At 37.3% G+C, this 16,876-nt stretch overlaps 1 protein-coding gene across 1 annotated transcript in view; it reads right to left on the minus strand.

Moving 5' to 3' along the window:
* dpysl2a (dihydropyrimidinase like 2a) overlaps window positions 1–16,876 on the minus strand; it is a 67,579-nt gene that overhangs the window by 1,942 nt on the left and 48,761 nt on the right. Inside the window, exons 9-13 of the mRNA XM_003199046.7 lie at window positions 13,974–14,130; window positions 11,723–11,864; window positions 8,539–8,709; window positions 5,469–5,648; window positions 1,685–1,850 (exon numbers count right to left, since the gene is read on the minus strand). Of these exons, the coding sequence (XP_003199094.1) occupies window positions 1,685–1,850; window positions 5,469–5,648; window positions 8,539–8,709; window positions 11,723–11,864; window positions 13,974–14,130 (816 nt within the window). The remainder of the gene's footprint in view (window positions 1–1,684; window positions 1,851–5,468; window positions 5,649–8,538; window positions 8,710–11,722; window positions 11,865–13,973; window positions 14,131–16,876) is intronic.

The following is a 16,876-nucleotide window of genomic DNA, read 5'->3' on the forward strand; positions in this document are numbered from 1 at the left end:
TTCAGATGTGAAAACCTCTTAAGTGCCATCTAAAATTCTCTTTTTTCGGGTTCCTATGTGTGGGTTTACACATTTTACTTTTATGTCATAGAATATGCTATATTTAGTGTCTTTAAGGTGAAATATGCTGATAAATACGAGACATTGCTGTCACTCAAGTGGCCACTCCCTTAATTATGCAAACTTAATATAACTTAATATAAAGGAAACGGATGAGTTCTAAAAAAATTCACCCCCCTCAGTTATCATGAAGGGTAATATTAGCTGTATTAACCAAAATCTTTTTTTGTACCAGGCTGTAAACACCTTTTTTTCTGCTGTAAAGTTGGCCATTCTAACAGTGGGCTCAATTGAAATTTGCTCTGTTTTGGAGCCAGGAGCGGCCAGGACTAGAGACGGAATTTTGGATGAATTGCAGTTTTAGTTACTTCCGTATTGGCTTCCTGAGGGAGAGCGGGAGGTTGCCGCTTGGTAAAAACGTGCTGGATAAGTTCCCGGATTAATAAAGGGACTAAGTCGACAAGAAAATGAATGAATGAATGTGCTTCATTTGAGAATCGCGAGTTCCCGGAACAGATCGGGGTAATGCATCCGGCATACTGCCTGAGGATGTAGAGGTGTCGCGCATTAAAGCCATAGCAAACTGTGAGATATGTAAACTTCGGATTGCAAGAGTAGGAAAGGAAATGGTTACATTTAGCACAACAAACCTGATAAGGCACCTCAAAAACAAACACCCGACACAATACAGCGAATTTACCCAGGCGACCCAAACGAAGACCAGTCAGCTCACACTCCAGGAGAGTTTGAAGAGGTGAGGAAAAAATGCCCCGGGACAGCGTGAAGGCACAGGACATCACAGCCAAGATAGCACATGCCTGCCGGGTATTTTAAGTAGAGGTGCTGTTTGTTTTCATATTAGATTTTTTAATTTAATGTTGCACTAAAGTCCAAAAGTAAAGAATTGATGTTATTTATTACTTGATTGTTCAAGCTACCATAATGAAGTGCTCTGTTCGTTAGCAGAGTTGCTGAATGTTAAAATAAGGTGATTTAAATAAAAAATAAGGGGCGAGGCACTGGCGCAGTAGGTAGTGCTGTCGCCTCACAGCAAGAAGGTCGCTGGTTCGAACCTCGGCTCAGTTGGAGTTTCTGTGTGGAGTTCGCATGTACTCCCTGCCTTCGCGTGTGTTTCCTCTGAGTGCTCTGGTTTCCCCCACAGTCCAAAGACATGCGGTACAGGTGAATTGGGTAGGCTAAATTGTCCGTAGTGTATGAGTGTGTGTATGTGGATGTTTCCCAGAGATGGGTTGCAGCTGGAAGAGCATCCGCTGCGTAAAAACTTGCTGGATAAGTGGTTGGTTCATTCCGCTGTGGTGACCCCGTATTAATAAAGAGACTAAGCCGAGAAGAAAATGAATAAATGAAATAAAAAAAAAGAAGCATCCTGGATCTGTTTCTTCACTCTTCTTTATTTTTTCTTATGTATGATGTATTATTAAGTATGGGATTGGGTTTTGATGTAGGTAGATAAGCAAAATCAAATGATTAGGACTCGAGGGCAAAAAACCCGCTTGGGTTTTTTTTATTTTTGCATATTGAAAAAAAAAAAGGGTATTTTGTCATTATCGTAGTGGTGAACTTTTTAAGTAAATAAGTGTGGTATATCCAGCTGTATACTCACCCGACAGGCTGAATCCAGACTGGTGCAGGTTGCGAACGGGTTGAGGTGCAGGTTTAACTGGCGAAGTTTTACCAGAGGTCACAGGGGTCATGACCTTGGGCGTCACTGTGACCTCACACACCGGACCGTCATATAGACCTCGGGGGACTCCACGAAGCTCAGCAAGCTACATCAAAAATACATCAACAGAACAAAGTATTTATAATTGAAAACGCACTGATTGAAGGTTTTTTTTTTGCCAAATATATTTACTAACATTTTGTGCAGATACAATATCATACACATACAAAAATAAGTAACACATTGTTCTGCTTTTCCACAACCATGAACTACTAACCATAAAACCATAATAAAATAAAAATAAGCAATAATAATCAAAATAAAACTAAAAGGCTTTGTTTCTAAATAATACTAATAGAATTTATCAAAGATTTATTTGTTTTGTAAACAGATTTTAAAGACCTTCTCAATAAATTAAAAACCCATTTTTTTTTTAAATGAATGTTTTTTTGTCCCTCATGCGCAACTAATAACTCGACTTTTTTTTAGTTCATCTTAAACTTCTATTATTCTGTCATGTTTTTAAGTCCATGTGAAATCAAAATTTACCATTCTCAAAGTGACTAATTAATCTGTGCAAGTTAATACACCAAGTTAAAATGTTTGTTTCTTCAATCAAAATCTGACCATTTGCTTCTGCGTTTGGAGTGCCTGTCCTTATGTTGACATCAATCTGACGGTTTCCATAGCAACTGTATATCAATATTCTTAACCACGCCCCTCTTAGAGTTGGTTTGCTATAATTGAATTGAATGCTTCCAAACAGTTTGCTGCAATGTAAAGTGCACATGTCTTGAGATTTACCTTCTATGTGTGATTCGACAGAAAATCACAGGACTGATTTTTCTAATCTCCATAGACAAGAAAGAATAAAGTAGTGACTGCAGGTTGAAGGAAATAGTGGAGTAAATGTACAGATACTGCACTAAAAATGTACTCAAGGGAAAGTAAAAGTACACATTTATAAAACTACTTAGTAAAGTACAATTTCTGAGAAAAACTACTCAATTACAGTAATTTGAGTATTTGTAATGTTACTTTACACCACTGTTGGCGATGTAGTGGGTTTCCCAGGTTATTAAAGGTCTTTTCTGTCACTTGTTTAGCCTGCATTAATGAATTCAGTGTAAGCTTCACGATTAATCACTTAAAAGTCGTGAGCTTACACCCACACAACATCAATTATAAATGATGGTGATTTGCATATGCTTATTAATCCTTCGAATCGCTGCATTCACATCTGTGTTTGAAAAATGGAAAAATCAACAAGGAGATTCAGTCTTTAGTCTTTTTAGTTAGTTATGAAGTTACAAACAGTCAAATAACACAGATGTACTAGGAGAACAGTTTATGCTTCAGCTTAATCAATGATGTTTATGGTAAAGAATAAAATCACTGTCATGCATTTAACCTGATGCTTAAAAATGAAAGTTGTAGGCATCAATTCCATTATTTAACCAATAGGTGGCGACAATCAGAAATCAAAAATATGACACTGAATAATTCCTAAAAAAGGATCATCTAGCAATGAAGATTTATGAGTGAATAACTGAATCATTTATTAAAATAAGACTAAAAATAAATAGCGCATTTAGCGTTAGCAGAAACAGTAGGAGTAACATTGAATTTTTCACACTACTGAATATTTTACTATTTTATTTTTTTTCAGCTGATTATTTCCTCATTTTATTTTTAATAAAATTACAGCTTCTAAGTTCTGTTTGTTAAAACTAAAAGTTTCCTGCAGAACTGTTTTTTAAATAAATGGAAAGCAAATTACATTTCATCACATTAGAATTATGAGGTTCTATCTGACATTTTTGTCAAAATTGACATATTGACAAATTCTTATTAAATGACAACTCATCTACATTATGGGATGTTTTTTTTTAAGTTGTTTACATTAAGACTTTTTATTTAAAAAAAAAAATGTTACACACATAGGACTCTATTTTGACAATCCAGGCGCAAAGTGCAAAGCGCAGGGCGCAAAAGCATTAAGAGCGTGCCCGAATCCACTTTTGCTATTTTAAGGACAGAAAAATCCACTTTGCTCCGTGGCGCATGGTCTAACAGGGTTGAAATTATTCTCTTAATGAGTTATAGTGTTTTGAAAATAAACCTATCAGAGTCTCATCTCTCATTCCCTTTAAGAGTCAGTTGCGTCACGCCATAGCGCATTTGCTATTTACATAGCCAACTTTGTAAGTGGAAAAACGGAACGCTTCACTAGAGAAAAAACAGTTAAACAGAGCATCTGCAGCGTGAGAATGAGATATGAGCCTCCTCATTCTTTAATTTCACTTTCACTCTCGTGGATAGGGAAACGTGTAGAAGGCACAGACATCAATTAGCCTATACATAAATAATTTAGTTTGTTAAGCGCAAAGTTCGTTTCAAAACTATTTCTAACTTCAGTTCTAATTTCCAGCAAACGAATAAATGAACAATAATAACGAAGTGTGCTCAAAAAACTGAGTTATATCCTAAAACACATGCTGTGCCCCATAAAGTCTAAAACCTGACAGGTGGGCAAATCTAAGCTTGTTTTTAATAAAACAAATATAAATATGCGTATAATAAATAATATTGCTAACAATAATAACATTATACAAAAGCAAATTAATATGAATAAAGCCCCCCGAGATAAAGAAGACACGAAGGCAGAGGTTTTTATATTTATGTAGGCTAGAAAATGATAATTTTTGTAATATTTTAATCCTTTAGTTATTTTTCATTTGTAAAGATATTTGCGTATTGCTGTACATCCTGTGTATTTTAAGCAATGTGTAAGCAAGGCACACAACTAACGTGCTCTACGCTGGACTATTGACCTGATTTGGTCGTTTGAACAATCTATTTTAGATCCTCAAAATAGCAACGCGCCAGCAATGTACCTTAAGATGCCTCTTTTTTTAGACCAGAACACCTATGGGCGCACATATGAGCGCAAATGCATTTGCTATTTAAACAGCGGGGTGCAAAATGTCAAAACGACTCAAAACGACCAAGCTTAAACTAGCAAACAACAATTGCGTCGCGTCTTGCGCCGCATTGAGCCGGGTGTATAATAGGGCCCATACTGTTTGCTATATGAAATGCAAAATCTTTGAAGCTCAATATCTCAAAATCATTCAAAAAGCAGATACAATAGTACTTATAGTTCCAAGCTGACGATTTGTCTCCTCCCCTTGTTGGCTGATCCGAAAAATGGTCCGATCCATGATTTAAAAAAACATAATGAGATCTGAATTTTGAGATTTGTGATTCGTTACACCACTACACTCTACTCAATATTCAGTGTCAGTGGGTTATATGCACAGCTAGTGTTTTCCAGCCATGATAAACTTTGGATTATCTTCATGCTCCTGTCTGTTCCTGTTTTAACCTTTGCCTGTCTGACAATTCTGTTTCTGACTATTCTTGTACCCGACTTATTACAGTTTCATGATTGGCCATAATAAAAATGATGAATGGTGCATTACTATTTATAACCACTGTGTCTGGAACCTTACCAACAAACTGAATTTAGTAATGTTCAACTTAATCTGTTTGTTTAAATTGAGCCCATATAATAGTTTGCAACCACTTACCTTTAAAAAAATGTAGTATATCAAATAAATCATTTTAGGGTATCGTGATTGGCCATCAACAAAAGTGAAGAATGGTGCATTGCTTTTTAAAACCACAATGTCTGGATGTGTGTGTGAGTGCATGCATGTACCCTGCTGCGGGCCTTTATCCTCTTGTAGACGTAGTCTGGGAAGGGTTTGCGGCTGATGTAGCGTCCAGAGCCCTCAGTAGTGTGCAGGTTTCCCTCTTCGAGAACAACCTTCCCTTGACTGATGACCACTAGAGGAGCTCCACGCACCTCCATACCCTCGAAGATGTTATACTCCACCGCCTGAGAGACGCATTAATCAGGGAAAACCTCTCAGATCTTTAAACAAATCATTAAAATATTATGTATTTCAGCACAACCCACAGCACATACAGTAGTAGTAGGTCACTAAATATTAAATAATCCTAAAACATTATGTATTATATTATATTATATTATATTATATTATATTGGAACTATACTGGAATTATACTGGACTGGCAGGGCATCCGCTGTGTAAAACATATGCTGAATAAGTTGTCGGTTCATTACACTTTGGCGACCCCTGATTAATAAAGGGACTAGGCCGAAAAGAAAATGAATGAACTATTTTTTATACAACAGTTCTGTTTGGTTCTCAAATCTGATTGGCTGATAGCCATGCAATTTTCTGCAATATCAAAACTCCTGTGTTCTATTCTGTATTACCCCGCCCACACGAGTGGCAAGCAGAGGACTACAATTTGACAAATATTGCAACTGTTGGACAACATAATGTACTTTTGAGGCTTTTTTAGTCGATAATGTAGTTGTTTTGATTGCAACTATGCAGTTTATTTATAAAGACAGTGCCTATTTTAAATATTTATAATTTCAGAGATACAACACATCAGCATCCATCAGTCTATCATACTGAGCAGAGCACGACTGACGTTTTCTGTCCACAAGATGGCAACAGAGATTGCATAATAAGCCCTAATGCTGCCTTGACACTAGACGCGGAACGCACGGATACATCGCGCTATCTGCACGTAAATAGCCGCGTGAACATTTGAGTTTACTCGCTTCATTCGCGCATCAAACCCCGCTTTATTCGCGCGTCAAATCTGCTTCATTCTCGCGTCAAATTCACTTCAGAACAGACGCGGATTCGCGTGATGGGCAGGGCTTCTATCTGCCCGGTGACTCTAGCTTCATTGCTAAATGGCTAACATGGATTTTATGAAGAACATAACAGTGTTTAAGTGCTTTATGAAGACTGAAAAATTGCACGAATACTTTTAGGGTCGTGTCTGAGTCCACTAGATCCTTTCAGAGGTGCATCCAGCTCTGTGAGCTCATAAACTCCTCCAGAAACTGAACCTGGATGATGGAGGCTTTCAGCGGCGCTTCTGACTGAGCCGAGCCCAGTTTGCTGAACTTTTTGTCGATGTCGGCTGGAGGATTTTGCCCGGGACAACATGCGATACGTCAAAATCACACCCCCACAAGAGCAAGCTCCTGATTGGTTAACGCGGTGCGAATGTCCGCTGAAGTTCAGATTTTCGAACTCGAGCGACTCGCGCGTCAAACGTGCAAAAACGCTCAATTTGCGGGTATCACGACATTCGCACCGCGCCTATCGCGCAATTCACGTCATTCGCGCTGCGTCATTCACCCATATCGCGCCGCAGGATGGCTATTCGCGCGTTTGCATTGAATTAACATGTCAACCACTCGCACTTGACGCGCGTTCCGCGTCTGGTATGAACGCAGCATTAGAGGAGGTAAACAGCGGAAAGCTACAAACTACAGCTGATCAAATCATTAATAAATAGGTAAGTAGCATTTTAAGTCGATCTCTTTCTTTTGTATGTTGTCGTGCTGTATTCACACCACATTACTTGTAGCCTATTGAGTGTGAGATGGAACTTACATATGAGGAATGTAGTATTTTGCGGTGGCCACTTTTTGTTTAACCCTGAGTTACTTTTAAGGTGGCTATCTGTTTGTTTTTAATGCATCGCTTGCTTTCGTTACATCAGACTAGCTAAAAAAAAGTAAGAAAGAAGAAATGTCAGCATGTGTTCAGTGTTTTTCCTTATCGCAAACACAACAGTAATCTGGTAGTGTTTGCTTTGCTTTGGCTTTTTCGGGGTTAATTATTGTGATCTCCAGATTGCAAAAGAGAAATACTGGGAAGTCTCTGTAGACTGATGGCATTTCATGCTGTTCAGCCTTATAGTCTTAAATTGTGAGCAAAATCACCTGCTTTGTAATCACTTCAGACATTTAGACGCTAGAGCAGAGATGCCCAAAGTAAGGCCAGTAGGCCAAGGTTGGCCGATTGTAACCTTTGATTTCGCCCACCATCCCATCTAAAAAAGAGTGAAAAGGATGAAGAGGGTTGAGGCGAAAGCCTTTAAAAGAGATCGTCAATTACAATTATAATTTGATGTAATCTTTTTTTATTCGACTGTTTTATTGCTGAGCTACAAACAAACTGAAATGAAATGTTTCGATCGAATGGTGTAAATGAATCAGATTTTTAAAAATGTAAATAATGCCACTAGGCGGATAGAGGACTATGTAGAAGGCATCAGTGAGCAAATAAGGCAAAAACTAGTGTTATAAATTAGATTGTTTTAGTTTTTACTGTAATAAGTTCATTATAAAATGTACAAAAAATTATGATGTATGAGTTAATATAAAGATTGTTTTCCAGTCTTTTAAAAAATTATTAAACAAAATTTGGAAATTACCTAATTAGCTTCAATCAAGTTTGGTTTTTGGCCCTTCAGAAGAATATTTTGGGCACCCCTATGCTAGAGAATCATTCAAACACTAGCTCTAAAGGGACACTTTCTGCTGTTATGACTAATGTTATGTTAAACTAGCACCGATTTCTTCTGTTCTGACGGTTAGCTGCAGATGTGAATGAATGGCGGAAGAAAGTAGTTCCTCATACAAAAGGATTTTGAGACTCTCCTTGTTTGATTCTCTTTTTTATATACACGATGCTGTCGAACTGTATAAATGCATTATCACACGAGTAGCAGAGCAATATGGCTGTATATCGTCACCCATATCGCCACATCGCACTGCTACTCGTATGATAATGCTCATATAATATATAATGTTATATAATATTACGTTCATTGTTAGTTCATGTTAACTCACAGCACAACACATATGGTTATCAGTTTTTCCTCACCAGGTGGTGACTCTTGGCGGAGATGATTTTGGTGGCGTCGGGGTCCCAAAGCACCAGATCGGCATCAGAGCCCACAGCGATGCGGCCCTTGCGCGGGTACAGGTTGAAGATCTTGGCTGCGTTGGTGCTCGTCACTAACACAAACTGGTTTTCATCCATCTTACCTGTAACCTGAGGAGCAGAGCGTTCATTTTGAAGATCAGCTCACAAAGAGTTCACAGGGATGATGAAGTTATATATTATACTGAATTTAAACACCAAATACAAGCATAGTATATTGTGCAAAATAGTGTTATTTCCAAATAAATAATATCTATCTATCTATCTATCTATCTATCTATCTATCTATCTATCTATCTATCTATCTATCTATCTATCTATCTATCTATCTATCTATCTATCTATCTATCTATCTATCTATCTATCTATCTATCTATCTATCTATCCAGTTAAAGTCAGAATTATTAGTCCCTCTTTGAATTTTGTTTTCTTTGTTAAATATCTCCGAAATGATGTTTAACAGAGCAAGGAAATTTTCACAGTATGTCTGATAATATTTTTTTCTTCTGGAAAAAAATAAGGCTCAAGGCTCAATTTAGAGGGTTCTGGGTCCAAGTTCACTACCATATGATGCAGGGCCGGCCCAAGCCTTTAGGGGGCCCTAAGCAGAATTTTATTTGGGGCCCCCTTGGTGCACACAATATGATAAATTATCTTTAATCCTTGATTATTTGCACACTTTAAATTTAAAATGCGTTATCAATTTTATTTGCTGTATCTGTGTTGCTTACATTATAAAATATGCTTTTTTTCTTACATATGCTTTTTGTATTTTCTAGTTCAAATATCTAAAAAAAAATCACTTTAAATCAAAATCAAATTAAATCAAGAATCATTTTCCACAGAAAATCTTTCTAGAAAATTAGAAAGATTTTTTTTACATATTTGGACTAGAAAGAAGACAAAAACAATAAAAAGGAAAGAATTTTTGCAGTATTTACCAACTGTCAATGATTCATAGTACATGGCTGTGAAATTTGATCAGAAGAAAACCAACCATGATATATAAAATCTTTTGCAAATGAAGAGTAAAAAATGCGTCAAAAAGTTATAAGATGCATTTCTTTCATTAAAAGCACGTTTATAGTATTGCAACTGTGTAAAAAAAAGCACACAACTGTTCAACAAGCTGAAAAATGCAGAGATAGAGGGTTCATCTCTAAATTAATCAGAGCAGCAGCATCACAATTAACCTAGTTAAGCCTTTAAATGACACTAAGCTGTGTAGAAGTGTCTTGAAGAATATCTAGTCAAATATTATTTACTGTCATCATGGCAAAAATAAAATTAATCAGTTATTAGAAATGAGTTATTAAAACGATTATGTTTACAAATGTGTTGAAAAAAATCTGCTCTCTGTTAAACAGAAATTAGGGAAAAATAAACAGGGGGGCTAATAATTCAGGGGGGCTAATAATACTGACTTCAACTGTGCATGTTAGAAAACAGTTAAAATAGCAATTTATTGCTTTCTAGTTTTCTGTAAGCTGAAGACATTTATTACAACTTGGCCAACTTATTTGATGTATTTTATGCATAGCCCTGGTTTATTTTTAATCATGCAAAATGTTGCATTGCCACTAGACTAATATATTTTCTTCAAGAACAGTAACTGATTGGAATGCTCAGAAAGGTGAGCACAGACTCCTCTGAGCACTTATAATGCTTCCAGCAGTGGAGAACATTAGTTATTTACTCATCAATTTAAAAAGAACATTATTTTAAGTTTTTCTTTTTAATTTATCTAATATTTTCAGCAAAAACACCATCTACAAGACTTTGCAAAGGTCTGCAAGGGTTAAATAAAGTAAAAACCCTTCAAATTATGTGTTCTTGTCCTATTGATATCTTTATATATTTTTGCGGAATTAAATAGTGTGAGCCCATATTCCTGTATAAAGTTTCACAATTGCAATCGCTCATCTGTCAGTGGTTAAAAAGGCTGGTGCGTCTCTGATGTGTTGTTGATCCACCATTACGGGAGAAGCCACCTGGTGGCAGCTGGGTGTACTGCAGTCACAGCGGTAAATGGCTGCAGTCAAAATAGATTAATTAATTCAGATCTTTTGTACATTTAGATAAATATCGATTCTTGGCGCCAGAGCATATTGATATATTTGCCCCACCCATAATCTATAACCAAACTCTCCAACAAACTAGAACAAAAACGAAAGTTAGTAATTTCATGCACTCTTGGGGGCCCCCTGGTGGCCATGGGGCCCTAAGCAGCTGCTTAGCTCGCTTATGCCTTGGGCCGACTCTGATATGATGTCCATTCATGAATTACTTTCAAAGCCAAACACACACACGCACACACACGCACGCACACGCACGCACGCACGCACGCACACACACACACACACATATGTGTGTATATATTTATATTATATATATATATAAATTGTTGAAGTCAGAATTATTAGCCCCCTGTTTAACGGAGAGCAGATTTTTTAGCACATTTCTAAACAAAATAGTTTTAATAACTCATCTTTAATAACTGATTTATTTTATCTTTGTCATGATGACAGTAAATCATATTTGACTAGATTTTTTTCAAGACACTTCTATACAGCTTAAAGTGACATTTAAAGGTTTAACTAGGTTAATTAGGTTAACTAGGCAGGTTACGGTAATTAGGCAAGTTAGTGTATAACGATGGTTTGTTCTGTAGATTATCGAGAAAAAAAAGCTTAAAGGGGCTAATAATACTGACCCTAAAATGGTTATTAAAAAATTAAAAACTGCTTTTATTCTAGCCGAAATAAAACAAATAAGACTTTCTCCAGTAGAAAGAAATATTATCAGACACACTGTGAAAATTTCATTGCTCTGTTAAACAACAATTGGGAAATATTTAAAAAACAAAAGAAATTCAAAGGGGGGCTCGTAATTCTGACTTGTATATATCATATTTCTAAATAATGTTGAATATATTTATAAAATAATTAATCATAATAAACATTATGATTAATTATATGTTTGCTATATAGTGCAAACATTGAGAAACACAATATTACTTCAATTAAAGCAAATTGATTTAAATACAAATAAAATGTCATTTGGTCAGGGCAGCATCAGGCCTCATACAATGTGTCTGTGAGTGTATGAACGCAGCGTCTCTCACCACACACTTGTCCCAGATGATGGACATTCTCTCCTCGGTGCCGTTGGTTCCCTCAGGGATGAAGGTGAAGTTGTCTTTACCGACGGCCCGCTGAGACGTGTTGAAGGTGCAGTGAGCGCTGCCCGTCACCTGCAGATCGCCACTGCACACACACACACAAACACACACACAAATCATTAAAACAACCACACAACACACACACACACTAATGTTTCTGTGCATGGTCCATATCAGGGTTTTTGACAATACAATGCCAGGTCTTCGTTGGAAAACCTTTAATAGTACACTGTTAGACTTTATTCACTGCACAAATGGCCAGTAAAATACCACATCCATTCCTTACCGTTCACTACTATAATATGCACTGCATTGTGGGTCATTTTAAAACTTTTACATTAACTTACTGCATTTTAGGAGTTTGCGGTAATCTACTGTAATCAAAGTAATCAAGTACTGCTGCTGTAGTTGAAGACAAAATGAGACGATTCATGAAAAAGATGTGTCACCAGTTTAATATGCATTACATTCAATTGCAAGTACTAAAACAATAAAGGTTTTGTTCTCCTAGTGTAAAATGTAAATAAATTAAGCTGCGACTTTTAAATTACAATGGACTTTTTGCCCCATAGACTTTCATTCATAAGCAACCGAATGCGTCAGACCGGAAACACAAGCTCGTGCGACAGGTTTTGCAGTTCACTGCGTTGCAAAGTTTAAAATTGGTGAACTCTGACCTGCGAAATCGCAAGACTGCGTGAGACCAATCGAAGATCAAAACATGACCTCTCTGGACAGGAATTTAAATGTTTTTTTTAATGTCTAATCTTGTTTAATCCCACAAGTCTGTGGGACTTACCACCCTAGGGACAAGACAAGTCTGCTATTTATTTTTATATATTTATTATTATTTAAAATCTAAATAAAAGTAAAAAAAATTCCTAGTGAACTAGCTGAAATAGTACCCACAATTATTTATTTCAAGAAACAAAACAGACTTGACAAGCCAATAGTTTTTATGTATTATGCCGACCTCTGGTGATCACCTATCAACATTGTTCCTTACACACACACACACATGCACGCACGCACACACACACGCACACACACACACACACACACACACACACACACACACACACACACACACACACACACACACACACAAACACACACACACACACACACACACACACACACACACACACACACACACACACACACACACACACACACACACACACACACACACACACACACACACACACACACACACACACACACACACACACACACACACCAGTCTTTAATGTCCAAAGGTGCTTTCACACTAGCACTTTTGCTCTGCGCCCAGGTCTATTTCACGTCAAAGTACACTGCGTTTAGCTAGTGTGAACACTGTCTTCTGAACTCGGGTGCGCACATTTAATCCATACCAGAGCCCGTCTGAAAGAGGTGGTCTGGGGTACAGCTCATGCTAACTCTGGTATGGTTCACTTCTCATATGAATGCAATCGTACCAAATAACAGAAGTGAACCACCAACTGTACAACAAACTTTAGTTTTCATAATGTTCATTCGTGTGTGTGTGTGTGTGTGTGTATCACCTAATGAAGGGGTGTCCAAACTCGGTGTCCTGCAGATTTTAGCTCTTAACTTATGTCAACACGCCTGCAAAAATGTTTCTAGAAAGCCGAGTAAGAGCTTGATTAGCTAGCCCAGGTGTGTCTGATTGGGGTTGTAACTAAACTTTTAGGACATTGGCCCTCCAGGACAGAGTTTGAGCCCCGCTGACCTAACGTTACCTTGGCGACAATCGTGACTGAGCCAGGGCAAACACAGTGATGATGTTTGCTCGTCTTCGAAAACGACTTCTGCAGATGTCGAGTGATGTCCTGAACGTTTTTAATATTTTTGCGGCAGAAAAACGCAAGTGGCTTTCTGTATGTTCCCAAAAGCAAAAGATTCAGTTAAATTAGAATGGCCATTGTGTGTACATCTTTTCATTTTGGGGCTTTGCTTTCGTGGCCATCATATAGTAACAGCTGTACACACAACAGCAGCTTGATGATGCAAACGTACCGGGGTTCAGATAGAAAGAAGATGGAGTGAACGCAAACCAGTCGAGAAGGTGGCACGGGGGGGCAATTAAACTTAGGTTCGGACCAGGCAATTTAACCAAGTGTGAAAGCACCCTAAACCTCACTGTGGTCCGATTGTAATCTAACGTCCTACAATGCATCATTGAACGCACCAGGCCAGCAGTGAGTTGAGGTAGTCCGGTGTGGTTGGGTCGGGGCTCAGTGGTGGAGACGTGATGAAGGCTGCAGCTTTGGCCCAGTTCTTGCTCCAGTAGTGAGTGCCGTCTGTTCCCAGACTGGCAGAGATGGGCTCGCCGTAAACCACGGTTCCTGCAGACGAAGTACAGGAGACATCAGAGGTTAACTGACACACAATTGACCTTATTGTGTCTACATCTTACCAGTCAACATTGGGATCTGAAAATAAGGAACAAAAATTAAATAAATAAATTCCCCAAATGACTAAATATGTTCATCTTGAGCTGTTTCATTGTAAATAAACAGTTGAAGCAGTCATTAATATGTTTTATTAATTAATATTTACAAAGGACAGAATAAATAGTATGCTACATTCAGGGGCGAAGATTTAGCATGGACGGAGGGGACGCGTCCCCACCAATATCCACCAACTACTGAAATGTCCCCGCCAATAATTTAATTATCTTACAGTTTTTCTCAGTCGCTTTGGTGCATTTCTCACTACACTATTTACATTTGCACAACAGGTCATGCATTTCTCAAAACAATTAGTCATTTGTGCACATCCTAGTAGCAGTTTCTCATTCCTTTCAACAAATTGCGAATGCTTTTGGACTTGCATCAACTGCTTTCATACAACCCTCTGCTGTTTATAACATTATCGTTTGCTTATGTCATGTCAGTCTAAACTTGTGAATGCTGAATAGTCATTCTACATAAAACTAATAGTCCTCATTTCATTACTTGAGTCATTACATACACAAATGTTGAACTAGTTGTCAAAATCTGTCTAGCAAATTTTATTAAAAAAAATTAAATCTTTATTTTTCTGAAAATGTCTTCTAAAATGAACAATTTGATGAATGATTTACAGCTCTGTGTGTGTTGTAGGTTCAGTTCCATTATGTACTGCAATATTGTTTACAGTTGTGCACAGCTCTACCCAATGGAAGCTTATGCTTGTTGTAAATAAGGGTGTGTTTATTCTTTTGCACAATGCTGTGAATAAATTAGAATTGCAACGAGCAAAGGCTGTAAAAATGTGAAACATACATATTCAGTGTCTTGTACTCAGATACCTCACTCAGGGGCGCCTCCAAGGGGTGGCCAGGGGTGGCCACGGCCACCCCTCGGTAAACTCTGGCCACCCCTGTGGCCACCCCTTTGGCCACCCCAATAAAATTTTGCGGTTGACATTATTGATTTAAATGAACTTATAAATTCCCAATATTTAGATAAATAAATAAATACATAAATAAATAAATAAAATGCAGTCACTAAATTATTGTTGGTGTTACTGACGTAGCTCTCCCCCTCTGGTTCAATGCTGGTGAAAGCAAACTGATGCATGCGCGCGGAAAACCATTCCCGCGCGCCTCACGCACTCCTGTGTGAATCCCGGTTGGTTGTTTGCATGCACGCCGACATAATAGGCACCGCTCATGCCCCGTGAAACCGGAGTAACAGCCTTTTGTGCAGAAGTGTCGGCACGCAGCGAGTTTTGAAAGTCGTTTAAAGTTTATATAATATAATGATGATGATGATGATGATGATGATGTTACTTTCACTAAGCATGCCTTTAAAGCAGAAAGGAGGGATAATGAGTCAGGGAGGTAAGACTTCATAACATGATTTCTCAGCCATGATCTGGTCTAAGACCACAGATAATTCTATAATACATTTTTTGTATTCTTTAGAATTGTCATAATTAATTTTCATGCAAAAGGTTTCTTAAGTGATGTTGGCATATCACTCCAGTTGTTGTTTTCCAGTAATATTTAGGACTGATTTCTGTTATTTATTTAGAATAATAATTGTATATTAATATTATTTATATTTATTTAGAATAAATATAAATACATTGTTATATTTATTGAATAACAAATCTAACAATTCAAGAGAGGTGGGGGTGTATAGGGTGGTTCGCCCAGGGTGTCATTTAAACTAGAACCACCACTACCCTCCCCGATCGACAGCACGCACACACCTTCAATAGACAGCAATGGCTATTTAATATTTACCTTAAGCTACAGTATATCAATAGAAGAAGCTGCATTAATAAAATGGTTCAAAAAGCAATATGTATAAATAATATTATTAGGTATAGTGAGTGTGTATAGTAATGCCTTTTGTTCAGTTTGTTCATTTGTTTGGGTAATTAATAAACTCATTATTCTTTCATTCATTTTCTTTTCGGCTTAGTCCCTTTATTAATCCAGGGTCACCACAGCAGAATGAACCGCCAACTTATCTAGCACATTTTTACACAGCGGATGCCCTTCCAGCTGCAACCCATCACTGGGAATAATAAACTCATTAATCTTCATTAATTTTAGACATGGCATATACCGTATGATGTACAATAAAGGCACTTAAAAAAAGAAGTCATTTATACAGTATATGAAAAGTGTTTTTAAACTAAACATAGATTTTTATTTGGTTTGCACATGTACTTGCTGAATTATTTCAAAGAATAAATTGCAATATTTCAAGTAGAATTAATTAAATGAATAAAACTACATTATTTCGTTTACCAGAAACAAAAATATAACATTACACTGAATTCATTTTTTTTTTGTGTGCCACCCCAAGATTTGGTGCGGCCTCTTCTGGCCACCCCTAAGAAAATTTTCTGGGGGCGCCACTGACCTCACTAAATGCTGTGATGTCCAACATTGCTGTAGTTTTCAAATGGCTGTGCGAATAGTATACAGTGCTGTCTTGAGCATTTTCAGGAAGTGTCACCAAAATCTGACTTTTCTGCATTGAAAAAATGTCCAGAGTAAACTGTCATAATGAAAACATGACTACGCCATTTGACTATCTTGTTCATAAACAATGGTGTCAGGACGTTTCATTTTGATGATACTGACACTTT

Source organism: Danio rerio, chromosome 8 (genome assembly GCF_049306965.1).
Source record: "Danio rerio strain Tuebingen ecotype United States chromosome 8, GRCz12tu, whole genome shotgun sequence".
Classification (NCBI taxonomy): domain Eukaryota; kingdom Metazoa; phylum Chordata; class Actinopteri; order Cypriniformes; family Danionidae; genus Danio; species Danio rerio.